Raw genomic sequence first — 19700 nt, 5'->3', positions numbered from 1 at the left:
ACCTACTCATGTCCTCTGGATGAGCTTTGCTCATTATAATCTCACTACAGTGCCAAAATACACCTCCATCCCCAAGGCTACCCGCCTCCAAGGTGCAACTACCTCTCACTGAGCACGCGCTCTGAATTTCCCTGAGCAAAAACAAAAGCCAGGAAAATGTATACCAGTCACAACAAAGGCGCATATGACTTGAGTCACTCACTACCTCAAAGCAGGAACATAGTAAAAAAAGGGCTCAAGAGAGGAAAATGTCGGGGAAGACACCACCACAGACAAGTCGGGAGGACGTCGCTGACTCCTGGCATCAGCCGAAGGCTGCTGTGCTGCCTGCTTCCACTTCTCTCTTACACAGATGTTGTGGATGGAGGTCTGTAGGCTTGGTATGAGAGGCTACTGAGGGACAGTGTCTTGCCATATGAGGATGGTCCTTATCTGGCAGCAGAAGAGAATCTTGAAGGCCATGGTGCCTGGAGTGAAACGTTTCATTTGATTATTTGTAAAATGAATCTTAATGAAATACATGCTAAACATACATGTCTTTACTATTTGACTCTCCACACAAATCATGCTAAACATCACTCCAGGGAAGGGAACAGATAATGTAAGGATATAAAGGAAAAGGTTTTAGTGTTAGGAAAAAGCGTTGGTGTTAGCATTAGTTGATAAAGTGAGATGAATGTCATAAAAGAGCTGGGGGGAGAAAGAAGAGATTGGAAAGCTGGAAGAGGTAGTTGAAAGGCTGTGCTCCTTCTTCTCCACCAAGACAGGGATGCCTTGTTGGTAAGCTCTGTACCTTCATCTTTTGGAGAGGAATACCTGAGATAGCATTTTGCTAGCACTGTTTTCAGATATGAGCGCTATTGCAGAAAGGGCGTTTACCAAAAGCAATTCCAAATCTCATATAGAAAACAGAATCATAGAATCATCCAGGTTGGAAAACACCTCTAAGATCATCTAGTCCGGTCCCATCTGTCACCTTATTAAAAGTTTTCAACTTTGTGAAACTGTCTCAGTGAAAGTCCTTGGCAGGGCTCTTAAACAGGCAAGTGTTTGACTTTGATAGGCACCTTTCAATGTGACACAGATCCTACTCCCACTCCACCTAGGTCTCCCACAAAAAAGTATTTACAACAGAAGCCATTTGGTATATCTCAACTTCCTTTAGCAGTGTGAGAAAAATCTCAATTAATTTTCTTCAGACAGGATCTTCTGCAAAGCTATTTTATTTGTGATTGGAATAGCGGAAGTCCTTTCAATTACGAGTGCATTTTAGTAAACAAATCATAACCTTTTATTTCCTATTACCCGACGCCTGATCACCTCCCCTGTTTCCTCATTGACTGAGTACTACAGGTTCACAAGCTACTCAATGTAATACACAATAAATGTTTGTTGATTGTCTTTTGTAAAAACAAGGAGTTCTGTTTGAGGAACGTGAGTTGTGAAAACTCCCTGCTGAAGTAAGGAGCTGTATAATGCTTAGCTAGACACTATGAAAATTCCTTTGCTTAATGTAACAAAAAAGAGAACCCTCTCCCCTTCTCTCCTTCTGCATCTCAGTAGCCTCTTTTGTTCAAAATAACACTGCTGCAAAGTTCATGTAACCATCTCCTGATAAGTTGTTAAACTAGTGTATCAACATCTTGCCTTCCTGTCTCACGCTGGGCCAACATGACCAAATAAAGAAAGAAGTTGAACCACAACGCCGAGGAAGACTACGGCCTTCATCTTCACGACCACCAGAGGGACAGAGACGACCCCCTAGCAACAGTGCGCGCAGTCACAGAATATACCAGGATGTGCTGCGTAATCCCAGAATTACCAAGATATAAAAAGGGACCCTGGGGGGGGTGAGGTGCGCGCCGTTGGCGGAGCCGAGACTCCCCGGCCGCCCAGCGCTGTTTTGCTTGCTGTTGCTTACTCAATAAATTCCTTTCTATTATTAATGCAATGCTCTCTGAAAATTAAGGGGGCAACTTATAACAAATTTGGTGCCGTGACTCGGATGAAGGCAATCTGATTGAAAGACCTTCGGAGGGGGCGCCCCGCTGATTTCAGCGGCCTTCGCTAGGATTACTTTCATTCAAATCCTTCACCGACGAACCCTAAATTCGGCAGCAAGCAAATAAAGCCGGCAACCCCTAGTAATCTTTGTGCACGAAGACCGAACGAAGACTCAGGAGTGAGTAAGTATAGGCCGGTGATCCGTTCGGTTGGGGTTGGGTATCCTGGAGCGTAGCGTTGTGAGACGTCCAATTGCGGACGAAGCGAGTGCGGACCCCTCGGTAGTGCGGTTCCCACATCCCGCGAGGGACTGGGCCACGAAAAGGGGGAAGCGATTTGTGTGTGTGTGTGTGAAGGCGCTCCAGAAGATGGGACAGAAGAAGAGTAAGCCTTCTGGTCCCATGGGCAGGGTAACGTCTGGTGTTAGGTTACCCTGGGATTAATGATTAAAAATTGGGAGGATTCCCCTTTTAGGCGGGGAAGGAATAAAGTAAAAATGATACATTATTGTGTTGAAGTTTGGGGTGGTAAACAGATTCGAGGAGACCACCTTTACTGGCCTGTATTTGGGTCCTTTGAAGATTGGGTTTGCCAGGCCCTAAATATCTATGTAAACTCAAAGGAACCTTTTAGTTTGGAAGAAAGTGAATATGCACATTTGTGGATCAGCTCGGAAACTCGAGCCAATTTATATCCTCTAAAAGAAAAAGGAGGGGATGGGAGGCACAAGCAAAACCGAGAATTAGGGACCCCAGCCCCACTGCCTCCCTATATTTCACCACCACCACCTGCAGCCCCTCCGACTCCCGGGCTTCCTAATCCGCAACCCCAGGGAGACTTTGATAGCAACTCTGACTCTAGCGTTCAGGGACCAGTGACTAGGAATATGTGGCCGTCCCCATTAACTCCGGGGACGTCCGAGATTTTAAGAAAGAGACAGGAGGAGGGTAAGTGAGCTTTAATGGCAACTGGCACAATGTTTCCAGCTGCTGAGGAATAATTGTAACTGGAATAATAACTGTACATTGTATATTGTATATATAAAAGCCCGGGCATTTTTGTTAAAGTGTTCTTTTATACATATGTTAATATGTAAATATGAAAATATAAGAACTGCCATTGAGGTGTATGTTTAAGGGAACAAAATTTTCCCAGGCATATTATCGGCTCATCAGGTTTAAATGTTCCCAGTGTAATTGTCTACAGGCAGTTAATTTACAGTGGTCTGATTTTACTTGTGTATCTATATATTGTGGATTTTGGAGGGATTGGGATTGACTAGTAAAGAGCTTCTAGGAAAACGGTGGAATATTAACCACTGCAGATTACAATAGGAAAAGTTCAAAGCAAAGAAATCCCGAGGAAAAGCCCCCTAGGATGTATACTAACACATTGGAGGGATATAGTGGGATGAGAGGGTACAGAGAGTAAAAGAACCCTTATCAAATATTGTAATCAGTGGTGGCCACTTTATAAACTAGAGGATGGAGCGGAGTGGCCCCTAAATGGAAGTATTAATTATAACACCATATTACGGTCAATGTTGTTTTTGTGGAAAGAAGGAAAACAGGATGAAATGTTGTATATTGAGGTTGTTTCAGCATCTTGGAGGGAAAAGGTACGGAATTAAGTTGGCCCCTGACTGAGCCTTTGATGTCGGCATTAGAAAAGTAAAGGCTAGAGAAAGATAAAGGAAGTGTTAAAAGGTTTGTTGAAAGTGTTAAAGGTATTCGAAGTTGTATGAGCAGGGAAAGGTGATGTAGGCATTATCTAAGTAACAGTCTAGAAGTTTTGGTATATTTGCGTATTTGCTGTGGTGTTTGTTCAGTTTCCCAAGCATCGGGGAGGGGGGAACAGTCTGCTCCACCAGGGGCCTCTCCAGCGGCCGCAGGGGGGCTTCAGCTCCAGCGCCTGAAGCGCCTCCTCCCCCTCCTTCTGCACTGACTTTGGTGTCTGCGGGGGGGTTTCTCGCTCTCCCAACTGCTGTTACTTGTAAAGTATCAGGGATTAAATTAACTAATGAAACCCTAAATGTGATGGGGGTAGAAGGGACTGGGATAACAGTGCCACTTTTGGGGGATACCAAGCTGAGACTAGGGGATAAAATGATCACTGGGCAATTATTGTATATATCCAAGGCAGAGACTAACTTGTTGGGAAGGGATTTGATGATTAAATTGGGCATTCAACTAGTAAATTGTTAGACTGGAATAACAGTGTTATTAATGGAGTGCTCTCTGGCCCTGAGAGCAAACATACATGTATATTCACCTCTGACTGGAAAGACCCTGAAATGGGGGCGAAAGCAACAATATAGATGGACAATTTTACCTCAGAGGTTTACAGGGCCACCTATCTATTTGGGTAAATTCTAAAAAAAAAATATTTTGGAGCAATTACAACTTCCCAAGGAGGTATTAATGTTACAAATATGTGGATCATTTTAAGGAAAATCGATACTCCCTGATGGGAGAGAAATGCTGAATAAAGTGATAAGGAGGCAAATATTAACTGTTTTACATCAGAAGAGTCATTGGGAGGTGCAAGCAATGTGTGATGTTGTTCTAAGAAAGCATGTCTGTATAGGAATATACACTTTAGAGAAGCACACATGCAGAGGATGTACTATATGTCAAAAGGTAAATAAAAAGGCCTTCTGTAACCTATCTAGAGGGGGACGGGAGCCAGGGCTTTGACCTTTCCAAAGTATACAGGTAGACTTTACTGAGTTACTTGTTTGTCCTAATTGACCACGTGACTGAATGGGTGTAAAGCTTTACTGCAAGGATCAAAGCAGGCCTTAGAGATTGAGTGGGATTTTCACAGCCCCTAGCACCCCTCCTCTTCTGGAAAGGAAGAGTGAATGAATGGTGAAATTAAGAAACAACTAACAAAACTTGTGCTGGAAACTAAGGCTTCTTGGGTAAAATGCTTACCCCTTGCACTGTTAAACATATGGACACAGCCCAGAACTGATGTAGGAATTTCTCCTTTTGAAATGCTATATGGTATACCCTATGACTTGGAATTGCCACTTGATCACCCTCAATTCTAATTAAGACTTGGAAAGAGACTGCTTTAACACCACGATGGGGAAGGCCTCTATGTTGTTTTGCTTACCACAGAAACGGCTGTTCGAACTGCGGAGAAAGGATGGACGCATGCCAGCCGTGTGAAAGGACCAATCCGGGAAGGTAAATGGGAGGCAGCTCCAGGCCCTGACGACTTGAAGCTGACACTAAGACGGACTCGATAAGTATTGTATATTATCTGTGTATCGTGGGAAGGGGAGGAGGCCCTGTTTCAAAGGCTCCCTAGTAGGTTCCCCTGAAGAACACTGCTGCTGCCAAGAAGAACCGATACCTTGTAGTTCGCTGCAACCGAACTGACAAGCGAGGCAGAGAAGTGAAAACGGTGGGGGACTGAGGGGCCGACAATTTAGATGGGCTCCAACCACCTCCTACGATACATGGGAGTCAGTATCATCGTTTTGGTCAGCTATGGGTCTGCGCATCCCCATCAGCCTTTTAAATGGAGCTTGATCAGATGGAAGGATCAATTCGTCATCCAGCAAACAACGACAGAGGGTGCTCCCAGTTTCCGCATCACATTATGTGACCTGGTGTCAGTGCAGCCATGCTTTAACCGATCAGGATTTTATTTCTGCCCAAGTTCTAACTCAGGAAAGGGGTACTGTAATTACCCGAACATGTATTATTGTGCATACTGGGGGTGTGAAACCATTGCTATGGACTGGACACTCGGGGCTGGTTGGAATAAATTCTTACAAGTGGGATATGTAAGATACATAACACACACCGCACCACACCCAGCACTTCCATGAAATGCTGCTTGCAGCGGAAGCAATTTATTTAGTAGCCCTCGATGTCCTTTGGCAGCCTTTTAATGAAACTGTTCACAATGGGAGTCTGGACTTTCTCTGTCTCTCTCTGAACCCTAACCCTAGCCCTAGACATTGCCTAGATCCAAGAAACATTTCACCTAGTGCTCCCAAGAAAAATTGCTCGCAACAGAATCTTTTGGTAGCCCTCCACTTGCTTTGGCAGCACTCTCACAACTTCAGTCACAAGGGGAGTCTGTGCTTCCTTTCTTTCCAAACATAAGGACAGGGCTAAGACAGCTCCCAGGTCGAACATTCATCCTAGCAAGAGCTCCCATGAAAAAGCGTTCACATCTGAAGCATTTGGTAGCCCTCAACTTCCTTTGGCAGCCCTTTTACGAACCTTAGTCCTAGAGAGAGTTTGACCTTTCTCTCTCAAAACCTTAATCCTAACCCTAGACAGTGCCCTAGTCAACACCCTTTTCCAATACCCACCCCACCTAGGCTCCCATAAAATAGTGCTCACAACAGAAACCTCTTGATAGTCCTTGGCCTTCTTTGGCAGAATTTTCACAAACCCACTCAAAAAGGGAATCTAAACTTCTTCTGCATCCAAACTTATCTGTAACAGTGACCATAACTCTACTTGACCCTTGTTACTCTAGGACATGTTGGAATGCTGTGAGGACATCCGTTAGTGTTCCTTGGAGAACCACTCTTTCTCCCAGAAGATGCTTGGTTTGCCATGGAGGTGCTTTGGTCCACAGGGAAATGCTAGCTTGGTAAACTGCTAATTACATCATTACCTATGTCCTACTTCATAGACCTCTGTTTCTTCTTCCCTGACAGGAAGACTGTCTTGAAAGTGCAGTGAGTAGGATTCTGATAACACTAATAACAGAAGGATTCTGATAACAGTAGGATTCTGGATAGGTACACAAGCACTACTGGGCCCGTCCGGCCTGGACCCCAGCTCCAGGCTCCCCAGCAGGCTTTTCAGACAAAAAACTGCTGTTAGAGCTCCTCCTTTTTGCCCTTATCAGTGGTCGCTCAGGAGGTTTCTGCTTCTTAGGTGCACAGCCAAAGTTCCAAGGGGCCACTTGGGCCTTCTCAAGGATTAGCAGTCTGCAGGCTGACTGGCAGTTGCGTCTGCCAGTGTTTTAGCAGACCTTTGCTGTCAGAATGTCTCCCAGGATTGCCAGCTCACATCCATGGCTGCTCTGGCCACTGAGTGGGAGAGGCAAGGCTCTGGTGTGCCCATGAAGACAAAGGGAGGTCCTTCAGGCACACTGGCGCTCTGGGACACGCCACAGAGCCACAGGGTGGTCCCAAGAGGGTGTGAGGGCACACAGGTGACGCGCGGAAAAGACTCCACAACCATAGGGTTGTAAAGTAGGTACACTTTATTGCGGTGCACCAGGCGCACTGGGAATGGCTTCCCTGAAAAAGTGCGCACCTGCCTGGTCGTCTCTCACAACTTTATACACGAATACTGTTACATATGACATGAGCTCTCATACATATTCTTTATTGTCCCCCAAAAGGCGGACCTCTTCCAAGTACTCATTTCCATACTCCCCGCCCTTGGCTCCTCCCGGTTGCACCTGCGCAGTGTAGCCTGGTGGTCGTGGGCAGGGGTCTTTCAGGATGAAGGCAACGAGGAAGAGCAGGTTAAACTCTCTTGACCTTTCTGGACTTGGACCTGCTGTTGGACAGTATTTAGAAGTTTTTTGTTCATCTTTGCCTTGTTTCCTGCCAACAAGTTGTTCATCCTTCCCTAATGAGTTGTTTGTCCTTCCCTCACCCGTTGGCCTTGAGCGATATCTTCCTTTTTACACCTGCTTCTCATCTACGTCCCTATAATTAGGATATTTTACCATATATGTAGCTAGATACTAATTTGGATAAGTTTTAGCATCTTCCCCATCTCACAGCGGCCTTGTGGCATCTGAGAGGAGTCAGGTGCCTGGGCCTCACGCCCTCTGCCCTGGAGACAGCGTCCCCCTTCTGGCCTGGGTGACATCACAGCAGAGCCCTTTGTGACTCACCCCTGGGACAGCTACAACTACCCAGCACCAGCAGGGCAGCCCCACAGTGTCCAGAAGGATTACAATGGGACAGTGCGTGAGTCGTGTGGCTCCTCGCCAAAACGATGCTGACGATCTTACCCTGGCGGGGCTGCTATTAGTTATCCCCAAGATCCTGGACGCTGAGAAGGATAGCAGATCTGCTGCATATTCTATGTGGGAGACCCATGTGCTTCAGAGGGGTAAGTACGCAGGCACCGCTGGGCCCGTCCAGCCTGGCCCCAGGCTCCACCGGGGACAGGTGCCGCAGCATGGCACTGCCATGCCACTGCCAGAACTGAGGAAGCCAAGCGAGCGAGGGTCCCCAGCGGGCTGGACGGGACCAAAGCGAGCGAGTGCACCCTGTTCTGCAGCAGGAGCCCGCTTCCCTGGAACATCAGCAGAGGGGTACAGCCGGCGGGGGGCATGCCGGTTCCTGAAGGGCAGGGCAGCTGTGAGCCAGGAGCCAGCCCCAGCACAGCCTCCCCTGGCAGCAGGAGAGGCTCCCGGCCGGAGAGAGTGGAGGGGACCCAGCTCTTGCTGCGGGGACAGGCAGCGGAAGGCTGCTCACCCGGCAGGAGGCAGCGGTGCTGCAGGACAGGGACCTTTCCTGCTCTGCTGCCAGCGGCAACCTTGAGGAAAGGGGGCATCAGTGCTCCGACCCAGGGCTTGCAGTCGGCAGGGCGGTGGGCACAGGGTTCAAGAGAGGGCACGGCTCTTCCCTCTGCCTCCTGCCCCGCTTACAGCTCTGTCCATTCTTTCTTAATCAGATAATGTTTCTGCTGTCTCCATCTTGTCTCTGGCGCCCGAGGACATGGAAGACTATGACTACTTCTGGGATGTTCTCACTGGCACCAAAATGGTAACTGCAGACTTTGTCAGTGCGTGAGGCTCAGCCTGCTTCTCCCAGCTGGGGGCTGCTGTGTTTGCTGCCCACGCACAGGCTTTTGGAGGGCTGCTGGCTGTGCTGAGCTGCTGCCCTCCTGGCCCCTTGTGCCATCACTGCACCCCTGTGGTGCAGTGGCCCTGCTGGCCATGTCGCCGCCCTCTCACCGTCCCTATTTGTCTCTGTGCTCCCTGACTGTCAGGAAGGGGACTGGAAGCTGAAGTTTCTGGCCTCGATCCGCACCATCTGCAGCAACACGGTGCAGAGGAGATACATGTACCTGCCCTGTGACATGCTGGGAGTGGAGAAGAAGGTGAGGGGATACCCAGTGGGGCGGGGAGGGGGAAAGGGTGAGCTGTCCGGGCACCAGCCCAGCAGTCAGAACAGCACAGGGGTTTCTGCGCACAGGGGAGGGTGGGACGGGCCTCTGTGGGCACAGAGCAGCCTGGCCCGTGCCCCCCTTTACCCCGCCCCCGTCTTGACGCCAATGCTGGTATAGTGCCAGCAACGCTCTGCCTGCCCTGCAGATCAGTGCCAGCCCCTGGCAGCTTCCCGTGTCCCATCCTGACCATGTTGTCTCTCTCCAGATGCAACTGCCTGAGTCTTCCTCCGACCACCTGCGCACTCTGATGCTCCTGGGCTGGCAAGCTGCGTATGCCATCAGTGAAAGGAGGTACCTGCCCCAGACCTTGGCTTGGCCAGGGCCTCTCCACAGCATGGGCCTGACAGTAGCGGGCTTCCCCCGCCCGGGCAGGACTTTGGTGCTCTGTCTTAGGGCCTCAGCTCTCCCCTGCGCCAGATAGGAGGGCAGAGGGTGCCATGCCGGCAGAGCCAGCCGGCAGAGCCGGCAGGGGCTCTCCATTGTCTCCCTGCCCAGCTTTTTTCCCTGAAGGGAGAGAGGCAGGAGCTGGAAAGGGCTTTGTGCACTGCATGCCATGACTGCCCTCTATCCCCGGCTCAGCAGCACGGGAGAGGGAGAAGATGCCTCCACACAAGCCTTGCCCACCCAGTACGGGTCCCACCTGGTGACCCCAGGCCCTGACATCTACGGTCACCTTCCCAGGGCATCTGGGCACTGCTCCTAGTGCCAGCCTCCAACGGGCACCTTCTCTCCTCTCCTTGCAGCGAAGAGAACCTAGCACTGCTGTCACAGCACCTCGGCCCCTGCATCAACGCCATCGGCTCTCTTGCTTCAACGAGGGAGAGGGGCAGGCTGGATGCTTCACTTTATGCTGAGGTAAGCACCGAGTGAGCTACAGAGAGCCTGCTGCCAGGCAGTTCCTGCGCACTAGTTAGCTTTGGCTGCTGAAAGACCACGGGAGAAACAGAAAGACAACAGAGATCCTGAGACACCACTGGGCAGGTTGCCGGCACCACTGGGCAGCTGAGGCCTGCCTCAGGCAGCAGGCGTTCAAGCCAGCTTCCCATGAGGAAGGACCAGCAAAAAAGCACCACCCGCTCTGTCTTCCTTGCAGATTCTGAAATCTCTGGACAGCGTGCTGGAAGTGCTGGTGTGTACTTCGTCGGACTACACTGCTGCTACGCTGGAGATCATCTTGCAGGTCTGTCCCCAAGGCCGCGACGGGGTACACCCCCTTTCCAGGCTCTTCTCTTGTTCAGGAGAAGTCTGGGCACGCTGCGTAAACCCTGCCCGGTGCTTGGCAGAGCTGCTGCTACGGGAGCTGCCACTGCCTCCCAAGGCAAACCAGCAGCTTTTCTCTTCTCAGGCCCTGCTGCCCTTCACAAGATCCGAGAATGTGGCAAAGCGTCGGTATGCCGTGGGGAGGATTGCCAGTCTGAGCGAGGTGCTGATCCCCAGTTCTCTGATGCAGGTAAGGAGCTGGTGGCTCAGGCAACCTCTAAGCACTCCCTCACCCCTTCCCGGTGTCTCAAGTGCACTAGCTCAGCCAAGCTGCCACTGTCCATCCTCTCAATCCCAGGACTCGTTCAGAAACAGAGTGGGCACGGTCAGCGTTCGCACCTTCCAGACGAAGCCTGTGCCACTCCTGGGGCAGCTGATGGGGTGCCTCACCCTGTGCTGCGCCGAGGAGGACAAGGACATCAGCTGTGGCTCTGCAGAGGCTCTTCACGCCTTCCACAGGATCGTGATGGTGCGACAGAGTAAGAGAGGCTGGGGTGGGCTAGCACCTTCCAGACACGAGGGCCCTGTCAAGACCAGGCATGGTGATACGCCGCTTTGTCCGCCCTCCCCAGCTAGAGGAAAGAGCAGCACATTCCTCCAAGGCTGGAGCAGGGGAGCAGCCATGCTGCACCAACCCTAGGGGGCTCCCCCAGCCCCTATCGGAGCAGCAGCATGTCCCCTGGGGTAGTGGCTTAGTAGCACTCCTGAGAACCAGTGGACTGGAGAGCCTGTAGCAGTAGCAGCATCGTGGGGCTTCTCTCCTGCTTCAGAGCAGAAAGCCAGACCAAACTCTCCGGCCTTTCTGCAGACTGCGAGGCGGTTTGCCCTCCTCCCCCTTGCAACAGAAGACCCATTTCCTCCCTGGCAGGTCTCCTGTCCCCACCCCCTACCCTCCACCCAACACAGAGTGCCCCTCTTTGACAGACACAGCGCCCTGCCACAATCCCTGCCGCAAGCTCTGCTTGGTGTTCTCAGCTGTCTTCTCCAAGCAGCAGCTTCTCCATCATTCCTACCACTCACCCACCCTCTGTTTGCCTTGCTGCCCAGGCCACTTCATGACACCTACCTATCCGTATCTCTTTCTGGAGCGGGAATGCCCAAGCACCTTCCGGCCCAAGGACGCTGCTAACGAGCTGACGGTAATGAGCCCCTCCCTTCCTGGGATTCTTGGCTGTGAGGTTGACAGGAGACCCGGATGAACCAGTGCCCCAAGAACTGCGGGCAGGAGGCAGGGTCCGTCACGGCCTGCCAGCAAGCCGGCTGCAGGGTGCCACCGTATCTCAGCGGGGAGCAGCCAAAGGCTAATGTCAGTGGCCAGCGTCAGCACTGCAGGTCCGGCTGTCCTGGCCACCCACAAGGCCTGGCTGCCTACACACTGCCAAGTGTGCCCTGACCCTGACCTCCACCACCTGCCTTCACCCTGCGGGGCAGTTCCCTCTCCGCAGCCACTGAGGCTACAGTCATCCCAGCCCAGGCTGGCCCTTGCAAGCCCACGCCAGCTCTTGCTCCTGCCTGTGCTGGGGGCACAGTGCCAGCACTGCCCTGGCTCTCTCTGCAGAGCTGCCCTCGCTGCTCAGCTGCAGCCCGCCACCAAGGCAGGCTGTGTGACATGTCTTCCCTCTCACAGGTATTTGGCAGCTTCCTCTTCCCCGTCGAGAGGACGAACTTCATCCTCACCATCTTGGAGGGCATGACACACCCCAGGGTCTCTGACACAAAGGTGGTTGCCCGTGTGCTGGATATGATCACAGACTCAGACATGGAGGAGGTTAGCAGTTTGCAGACAAATTGCCCTGTGCTGTTGCCCTCTCGGGGGCCGTTCTCCCTGGCCCGGGTCCAGGGCTTGGGAGTTCCCGACAGCCATTCGGGCTGGCAAAGAGCCACAGGAGGGAAACATTTGCTGGTGGCAGCTGGGGCCATGGCTGTGCTCTGCTCCATTCTCCCTCGTCTCTCCTCCAGGTGCCACGGGTCATGCGGATCATCCATGACTGCCTGGCGACGGTCAGCAAGGAATCACTCCTGGACATCCTGAAGAGGACCCTTTTCAAGATCACCTCCTTGCACCCTGGGCACGCGGTCCAGGGCCTGCTGGAGGTCTTCCCGTGGCGCGACAGGTACAGGGCCCACCCACCCACCTCTGGCACAGCTCAGGACCCTCAGGGCCGGCACAGGCCAAGGGGCAGTGGCTGGGGTGGCCCCATCGACAGCATGCTTTGTCTCTGCAGGGTTGCCACGGCCATGTGGCAGACGATGGTCTCCGAGCCCTGCGTTGCAGAGGACGTGCTGAGAAACCTGCTGAGGCAACGCATAGGGCCTGAGCACGATGTCCTTGGCTCACACCACAGCTGTGTCCGTTCCTGGGCTGTGAGTTCCTGGACCAGGCCTCGCTCACCCCCAGTGGGGCTGCACTCCCCTCCCCATCCCCTCCTCCCCTCTTCCTCTGTCCCCAGTCGACAGCCTCCCCTGGGGCTCCCCAGTCAGGGGGGCTGGGAGCCAGAGCCCAGCAGGGCCACATGCACTGCTGGGGCCCCACTGCGCACAGGCACGCAGCCCACCCCTGCCCTGCCGCTCTCTGTCCTCCTCCCTCCCCGCCTGCTCCTGCCTTGCTGGGCAGCCCCGGGCAGGGCGGCTGCCTGGCCCAAGCAGGCTGCAAGGTTTGGCCCAGGGAGCTGAGGACAGCTGGCAAGACCCCCGGGGCCTGCTGGGCCCTTTGCTCTGGACACAAAAAACTGGCTTGCCCATGCCACAAAGCAGAGGCGAACCCAGGGAGCTGCTGGGGCTGGGCCCCAGGCCAGGCAGCCAGGCAGCGGGCTCTGGCCCGGTGCCTCCGTCAGCTCAGAGCGACGCCTCACCCCCACCTCCCTCACCCCCCAACCCGCAAGCTCTGGCAGTGCTGCAGGGACATCCGTGCACTGAGAGCTGCACCTGACTGTTTTCTGCAGGTAACCAGCGCCATGAACAAGATCTTCCAGCTGCCCTCCAGCAAGAACATTGCGCAGTCACTTTTCCACAAGCTCTACATTGCCGTGCTCTTCCAGATCTCCTCCATCCATGAGTGCACACTGCAGGACTTCAGCAGGGGCAGCAGTCAGATGGGGGAGTGCGTGTGGCCTTCGGGCAGCTTTCTCAGGTGCTCCATCCCCTCTGCCAGGTCTGTGCCCCAGGCCGGAGCCAGGGCCGGGGCGCCACACGTGACGCGCATTGTGCTCTGCATGCAGGACTGCGGTGATGACCATGAGAGCTCTTTTCCAACACCTGGGGGGTGCCACTTTGGTTGAAGACATCCAGACGCAGGGTGGCTGGGACCGGCTTTTAAGACATGAGACCTTCCACACAGGTGTTGCTGTGCTGACTAGGTGAGCGCCTCATCAGTTGTCCTTGTCTCCCCTGGCACTCTTCCCCCAGAGGTGGATCCCCTTCCTCGTGGCTGGTGAGGTGTCCCCAGGGGTCCGAGGGACAGCGTTGGTGACTGAGGGATCTCAGGAGAGACCGGCAGGGGGAGTGGCCTCTTTGATCTTTAAGGTCCCTTCCAACCCGAGCCATTCTATGATTCATTCTATGATTTCCATGCTGCTGCCTCCGAGAGCTCCTTGGTGAAGGGCTGCTGTTGCCCAGTGCAAGAGGAGGACTCGCAGGACCTGTCACCTTCCAACGCACTCCTTCCTCGGGGACCAGTGGTGCAGGAGAGTGCTGGGGCTGGCTCTGCAGGCAGTGCCACAGCCTGCACTGGAGCTGTGTGGCAGAGCAGCCAGAAGGGTGGCCAGAGAGCGCGGGAAGGCTCAGTGGCCTGGGCATCCAAAGTGGTCAGGAAATGGCATCTGTTGGAAGGCCACAACTTGTGTGTAGGCAGGGCGTCTCTCAGTGAATCGAGCACATCTGTGCTCGTCACCCTCCATGTTTGCAAAGGCAAGGTACATGGTGAAGGGCGGGCGGCCTCTCCTCAAGCGGATGGCACCAGCTGCTGAAGCAGAGTGCAGAAATGCAAGCCTTGCCCTGATCTGGCCCATGGGATAACAGCTAGCGCTGACAGCACAGTCCCAAGGAGGTTTGTTTGCCCGGCTTGGTACTAGCAATGCGTTCTTCCCCTGGCCAGGGCTCTGGGAAGCAAAGCACCGCTCTTCGGTGCCTCGGTGTTTGAAGAGGCAGTCGTACGTCTCTGGCAGAGACAGAAGCACGAGGAGATCACCGCCATGGCTGTCTTCACGGAGGTAGGGCCTAGCAGCAAGCGGTGCCTCTCCAAGGTGCCTTGAAACTCTGGGCTCTCTGGCAGATTCAGCGTGCTGCCAGGAGTCCTGCCGGCTGGGCCAGGCTCTCACTGGGCTGCTGGGTGTCTTTCAGTTGCTGGACTGTGTAGACTTTGAGCAGCTTGTTGATAACTGCATCCCGCACCTTCTTCATTCACACCTGCGCAGTCAGTCCTCGGTGCTGCGTAGGATGGCGGTTACAAGCCTCGTCACGCTGTCTACGAGACCCAAGCTGGTGAGTGGGGGCATCTGGGCCAAGTGGCGGCATCTGCCTGGGGCTGGGCTGCAGGTGCTGTTGCCCGCAGAGGCTTGCTTGGACTTTGCCAAGAATCGGGAGGGGCGGTAGTGGCTCCACTGCTCTCACTGCCTTCTTCATCAGCCCCTGAGCGCTTCTGGGCAGCCCCTGCCTGGACTGTGCAGCACGAGGAGAGCGGCACCAGTGTCCGCTCAAAGGCACCTCCTGCTGTGCCAGAAAGAGGTCAGTGCCAGGCCCCAGGCCAGCCAGCGCAGGGCTGCCTCAGCTGCAGGAGCACTCTACCCAGAGCAGTCATCCTGCTGAGGTTGGGAAGATGAGCCCCCGCACGGGGCCAGGCTGACACAAGTGGCTGCTTCTGCAACCCAAGGCAGCAGCCTTCTGTCTCGAGGGGCCTCAGCACGCTCCTGGAGACAGACCTCTGCTCTGGGCTGTGCCTGCTGTAAGCAAAGGGCTTCTGCCAGGATGGTCTTCGGTGTTTCTGAAACAGAACTGCTGTGTTTCATGTAGGCAGTAACTCTGCAAGACCTGCTGCCAGAGGTCATGCAGCAACTGCAGGATGCCAACAGCGACATCAGTATGCAGGCCATGACTGTCCTCCGCAACACTCTGCGCCTAGCAGATGGGCAAGTGGCTGGCCCCATCGCTCTGCAGCTGCCTGACAGGCTCCTGCCCCTCTTTGACAACGTAAGTCTGGTGGGCAAGCAGGAGGTTTGGCCACGGGGCACGTGAGTGTGGCCTGGGGGTGGTGCGTCCCTCTCCACGTGTCTCTCTGGCCTGTGAGACACGATCCCTGGGCACGTGCTGGAAACGTTTTGCTTGGTGCTTCTTGGGCTCTCCCGCTGGGGCAGCCCCTCCCTGTGCAGAGCCCTGCGGATGTGTGCTCCACAATGGCAACTTCTCCTCGGCCCCTCGCTGCCCGTGGCCGCTTCTCCCCTTGCCATGTGTCCCCTTGCCAGCCCCAGGGTGGACCATCTGCAACCCACTGCCTTGCCCTTCCTGTGTCTTGAGCCATTTTGCACTGCCCACACACTTGGCCTACCTGCCACAGCTCACTGCAGAGTGAGAGCCAGGAGCGTGTGTCTCCCTGTCTGCCACACGGACCCCTTGCTCACTGTGAGCTCGGAAGAGCCTGGACTGAGGTCCTCCCTTGTTCTGTCTCACCAGGAGTCCAGCTGCATGAGAGAGCTCTCCATCCTTCTCTGCAAGGATGCCATGGAGGTTGCAGAGGGCACCCATAAGATGGAGATGAAGAAGCAAGTGCACAGGACCGTCCTCCCCCTCTTCTTCCACCTGCATGACCAGAACCAGCATGTGGCTGAGGTGGGGACACTAAGCTGAGCATTCACTTGAGGGGGCAGCACCCCTCAGGAGGGCCTGCCTGAGCATTAGGGGCACGGGCCGTTAGCAAGGCTCCCTCTGAATGTGCCTCACCTGAGGGCCGAAGCTCCCGAATCCAAAAGAAAGGTGCAGAGCCCCTCTGTGCCTGCACCAGGCCCACCACAGCCATTTTGCCCCTACTACGCCTCCGCCTGCACAGAGGGCCAGAGCGGAGGGGCCTCTCCCTGCCCCACATCCAGCCCCGCATGCAGCCCTCCACAGAAAAGCCCGCTGGGAGGCTTCCTGCAGCCCCAGAGCTGTCAGGGGCCAAGAAGGTGGGCACGGACATTTTCCAGACCTGCCCTGCCTGCTCCCAGCTGTGCTCAGCAGTGCTGCGTAGCCACAGATACCTAGGCACTAGAGTTTTCACGGGCATCCCAGCGGTGCCTGCAGGTGTCTGAGGCCAGTGGTGAGGTGCCCAACAGTTGTCGACCCCATGTTATGCACAGGGACCCGCCAGATGCCTAGGCTGAATGCTCCTTTGCTCTCTTGGGCACGAGCACCCTGGAGCCGCCAGCGTGCTCACTGCAGAAACCCTGGCCTGCAGGCTGCCCTGGGCCACGCAGAAGGGTGCAGCCCCTGCCAGGGGTTGCAGGAGCCAGCATGGCTGCCAGCCTCACCAGCCTGGGAAGGGAGCCGCAGCCAGGGCAGGGGTCTGGCCCTGTGTCCGCGGTGGCGGGCTCTGGAGCCCAGGCCCTAGGGAACAGCCTGCTGGGGTCCCCGTGCGTGGTGTCCCTGGCTGCCTCCTGCCCTGGTGCCTCAGTGACTGCAGCGCTTCAGCTGCCTGCTGGCCTTGGCTGCAGATGAGCAGCTCTGGGGGACCTCTGTCCTGCAGCCCCAGCAGCATGAAGTGCCGAAGCTGGTGGTTGCCCCACACCTCTGCCCGAGCACCGAGCCCTCTGGCAGATGCCTTCCCCAGCTGCTGCACCTCCCCAGCAAGGGCCAGGAAAGCCCCCAAGCCTCGCCAAGGTGCGGGACAACCAGGGCCTGTCCCATGCGCAGTGGTTTCATCTCCCACTCTCTGCTGCTCTGCAGGCCTCTCGGGAAGCCCTCCTTGGTGCTGCCAAGCTCCTGAAGTGGAAGCAGCTCAGGAACCTGCTGGAGACAGCGCAGCCACAGAGGATTGGCGAGTGCCTGGTAAGGACAACTGCCCGAGGGCTCCCAAAACCTGGCCCAGACAAGGCCTGCCAGCCCTGGCCCAGGGTGCGGGGTGGCTACCCTTGCCTCTAGCCACTGCTGCAGGCCAGAGCCCCCAGCCTGCAGCCATACACGCACCCCTACCCCCACGCCCCGGCACGTAGCAGTACAGGCTCTTCGACAGCCTCGTCGCTCTCCCAGGTCCCAGGCATACCGACAGCTGACCCTTGGCAGCGGGGTGGCACCTCAGCACCCTGCCCCTTGCTCCCTCCAAAGCCTGGCCCCAGCAGCAGCTGGCTGCTGGTTGGCCATCAGGCTATCCCAGCAGGGGAAGCCAGTCCCACGTACAGGGCCGGCCTGGCCAAGGGGCAAGGCTGCACCAGCCCCATCCACATGTACTATTCTCTTCCAGCTGGTGGGGCACAGCAGCAGAGTGGATGACTACCTGTGCCAGAGCCTGCAATACCTGCGGAGCCCCCAGGAGCCCCTGCAAGAGGCGGCCATCAGGTTCATTGGTGAGTCACAACCCCATGGGCCCTCTGTGCCCCACAGCAGCTTGGCCGCAGCCCCAGCTGCTGCTGAATCAGCCACGTGGCTGCAGAGCACTGCCGGCTCAGAGTGGGCCTGGAGTGCCTGTGGGGGCTCCCTGCTGCCCTCGCCCACCCCCTGCCCACGCAGTGGTTGCTGGTGGGAAGCTTAGCGGGTGCCTCGCAGCCTCCTTGGGTGTTGTCACACTTGGGCACACATGGCCAAGCCGGCAGGGATGTTGAGGGGGGGACTGTGTCTGGGGCGAGCTGGCCAGCGGGATCTGTGATGGGCTGTGTGTACCTAGGGCTTGCCGGGCAGCACTTGGTGGATGGGCGCGAGGAGAAGCTCAAGATCATCGAGGGTGAGTGAGGGCAGTGGGGTATCAGCAGGAACTGGCTGGGAGGAGAAAAGACCCTGGGCAGTGAGCTGCGACCCCTGCCCCAGCTGAGGAGGTGGGGTGGCCTTGGCAGGAGGGGTTCCTGGGCGTACTTCCCAGTGATACGGGCTCTGACCTCCACTCTGTTCCTTTCCATGTCAGCCCTGAGAAGCATGGAGGGCAACAGCAGCCCTTCGGTCTCCTCCCTGGTGACTGAAACCATCCTGGTCCTGAGAACTTCCTCCACATTCAGCCTGCAAGCACTACGTTACCGGCTCCGGAGGGTGTGGGAGAGGAGGCCCCGTGTCCCGAGAGCTGGCTGGCTATGCTGCTGCAGCTGTGCTCAGTGCTGAGCCCTGCTCCAGCCCTCGGGCCCCACCGAGTAACCCCTCTGCTGGACTTTCCCCAAAGAAACAGCCCTCTTTCTTCACCGCTTGAACGTGTCATTTTTTTGTGTGAAAACTGAACGGTTAGAAAACACCTATTAAAATTGGATTCACATTCCCTCAACAATCCTACTTTCAGTTTTATTATTGGTCGAATTCCTTCCCTATCTTCCTGCTTTAGAGCGTACTGCTCGATCCTTACTGGCTGCTTTCCCTCCTTGAGTCCAATCTCAACACGTGGGGCAGTTTTAGCTCTCCCAGGTACATCAGTAGCCCATACGCCTGGGTATACCTGGTTTACGACTTCTTCATTAACTTGTCCTTCCACTGGAAGGTTGACTAGGGCTAAACTCATTACCTGTATATATTGTTGATCATTTACCTCCAGAGTAATCTCCCCTTTTTCAAATTTTATTACTGCTTCTAATTGCTCTAATAAATCTCTACCTAAGAGTGCCCTTGGGGAGTTAGGCATATATAAAAATCTGTGTATGCCCCATTGTTTCCCTAACTTGTACTTCAAAGGTTGACAAAAATAAGCCTTTTCAGGTTGATCGGTTGCACCTTTTACCCTAACATAATCATTCCCTAAAGGCATTAATGCTTGATTTAGAACCGAATATGTTGCCCCCATACCAATAAGAAATTTCACTTCTGTTCCTCCCCTATCTTCCTAATAACCAGTGGAGGATCCGCTAGGGTAGATTCCTGCCAAAATCAGGGGCTGATTACCCTAGGAAAAGGCTAGTCAGTTTGTTCTCTGAATCCGAGAGATCTGGGTCCGAATCTTTTTTTTTTTTTTTTTTTCTTTTTTCCATTACATTTCAAAGTTGGTCCAAAAATTCCATGGGGGTTTCTTTTGGACCTTGTTGGAAGCATATTCTCAATTCCCAATTCAAACAGATTCGAGTATTAACTTAACTTCATAATTTTCGGGATGATTAGGGTCTCAGTGGG

At 54.6% G+C, this 19700-nt stretch overlaps 1 protein-coding gene and 1 long non-coding RNA gene across 2 annotated transcripts; both read left to right on the top strand.

The window, feature by feature from the left end:
* Positions 1–1968: 1968 nt before the first annotated feature.
* Positions 1969–5445, top strand: LOC137848336 (uncharacterized). The gene is made up of 2 exons (XR_011091297.1): positions 1969–2186; positions 5130–5445. It is a non-coding gene; the product is annotated as an uncharacterized lncRNA (long non-coding RNA).
* A 2422-nt stretch (positions 5446–7867) lies between these two features.
* On the top strand, positions 7868–19346 carry LOC137848590 (maestro heat-like repeat-containing protein family member 7). Its single transcript, XM_068667810.1, has 22 exons — positions 7868–8114; positions 8682–8773; positions 9000–9110; positions 9385–9470; positions 9923–10034; positions 10273–10359; positions 10525–10629; positions 10738–10918; positions 11487–11578; positions 12067–12207; positions 12399–12553; positions 12665–12803; positions 13382–13569; positions 13658–13795; positions 14533–14647; positions 14778–14918; positions 15447–15623; positions 16104–16259; positions 17352–17453; positions 17866–17968; positions 18286–18342; positions 18520–19346. The coding sequence occupies exons 1-22, from the start codon at positions 7958–7960 to the stop codon at positions 18708–18710; spliced, it is 2826 nt and encodes a 941-aa protein (XP_068523911.1). The 5' UTR covers positions 7868–7957; the 3' UTR covers positions 18711–19346.
* The last annotated feature ends 354 nt before the right edge of the window (positions 19347–19700 follow it).

The sequence above is a fragment of the Anas acuta genome, chromosome Z, assembly GCF_963932015.1.
Source record: "Anas acuta chromosome Z, bAnaAcu1.1, whole genome shotgun sequence".
Classification (NCBI taxonomy): Eukaryota; Metazoa; Chordata; class Aves; order Anseriformes; family Anatidae; genus Anas; species Anas acuta.
The sequence above is the reverse complement of the archived record's forward strand: the minus strand, read 5'-3'. Positions and strand labels throughout refer to the sequence as shown.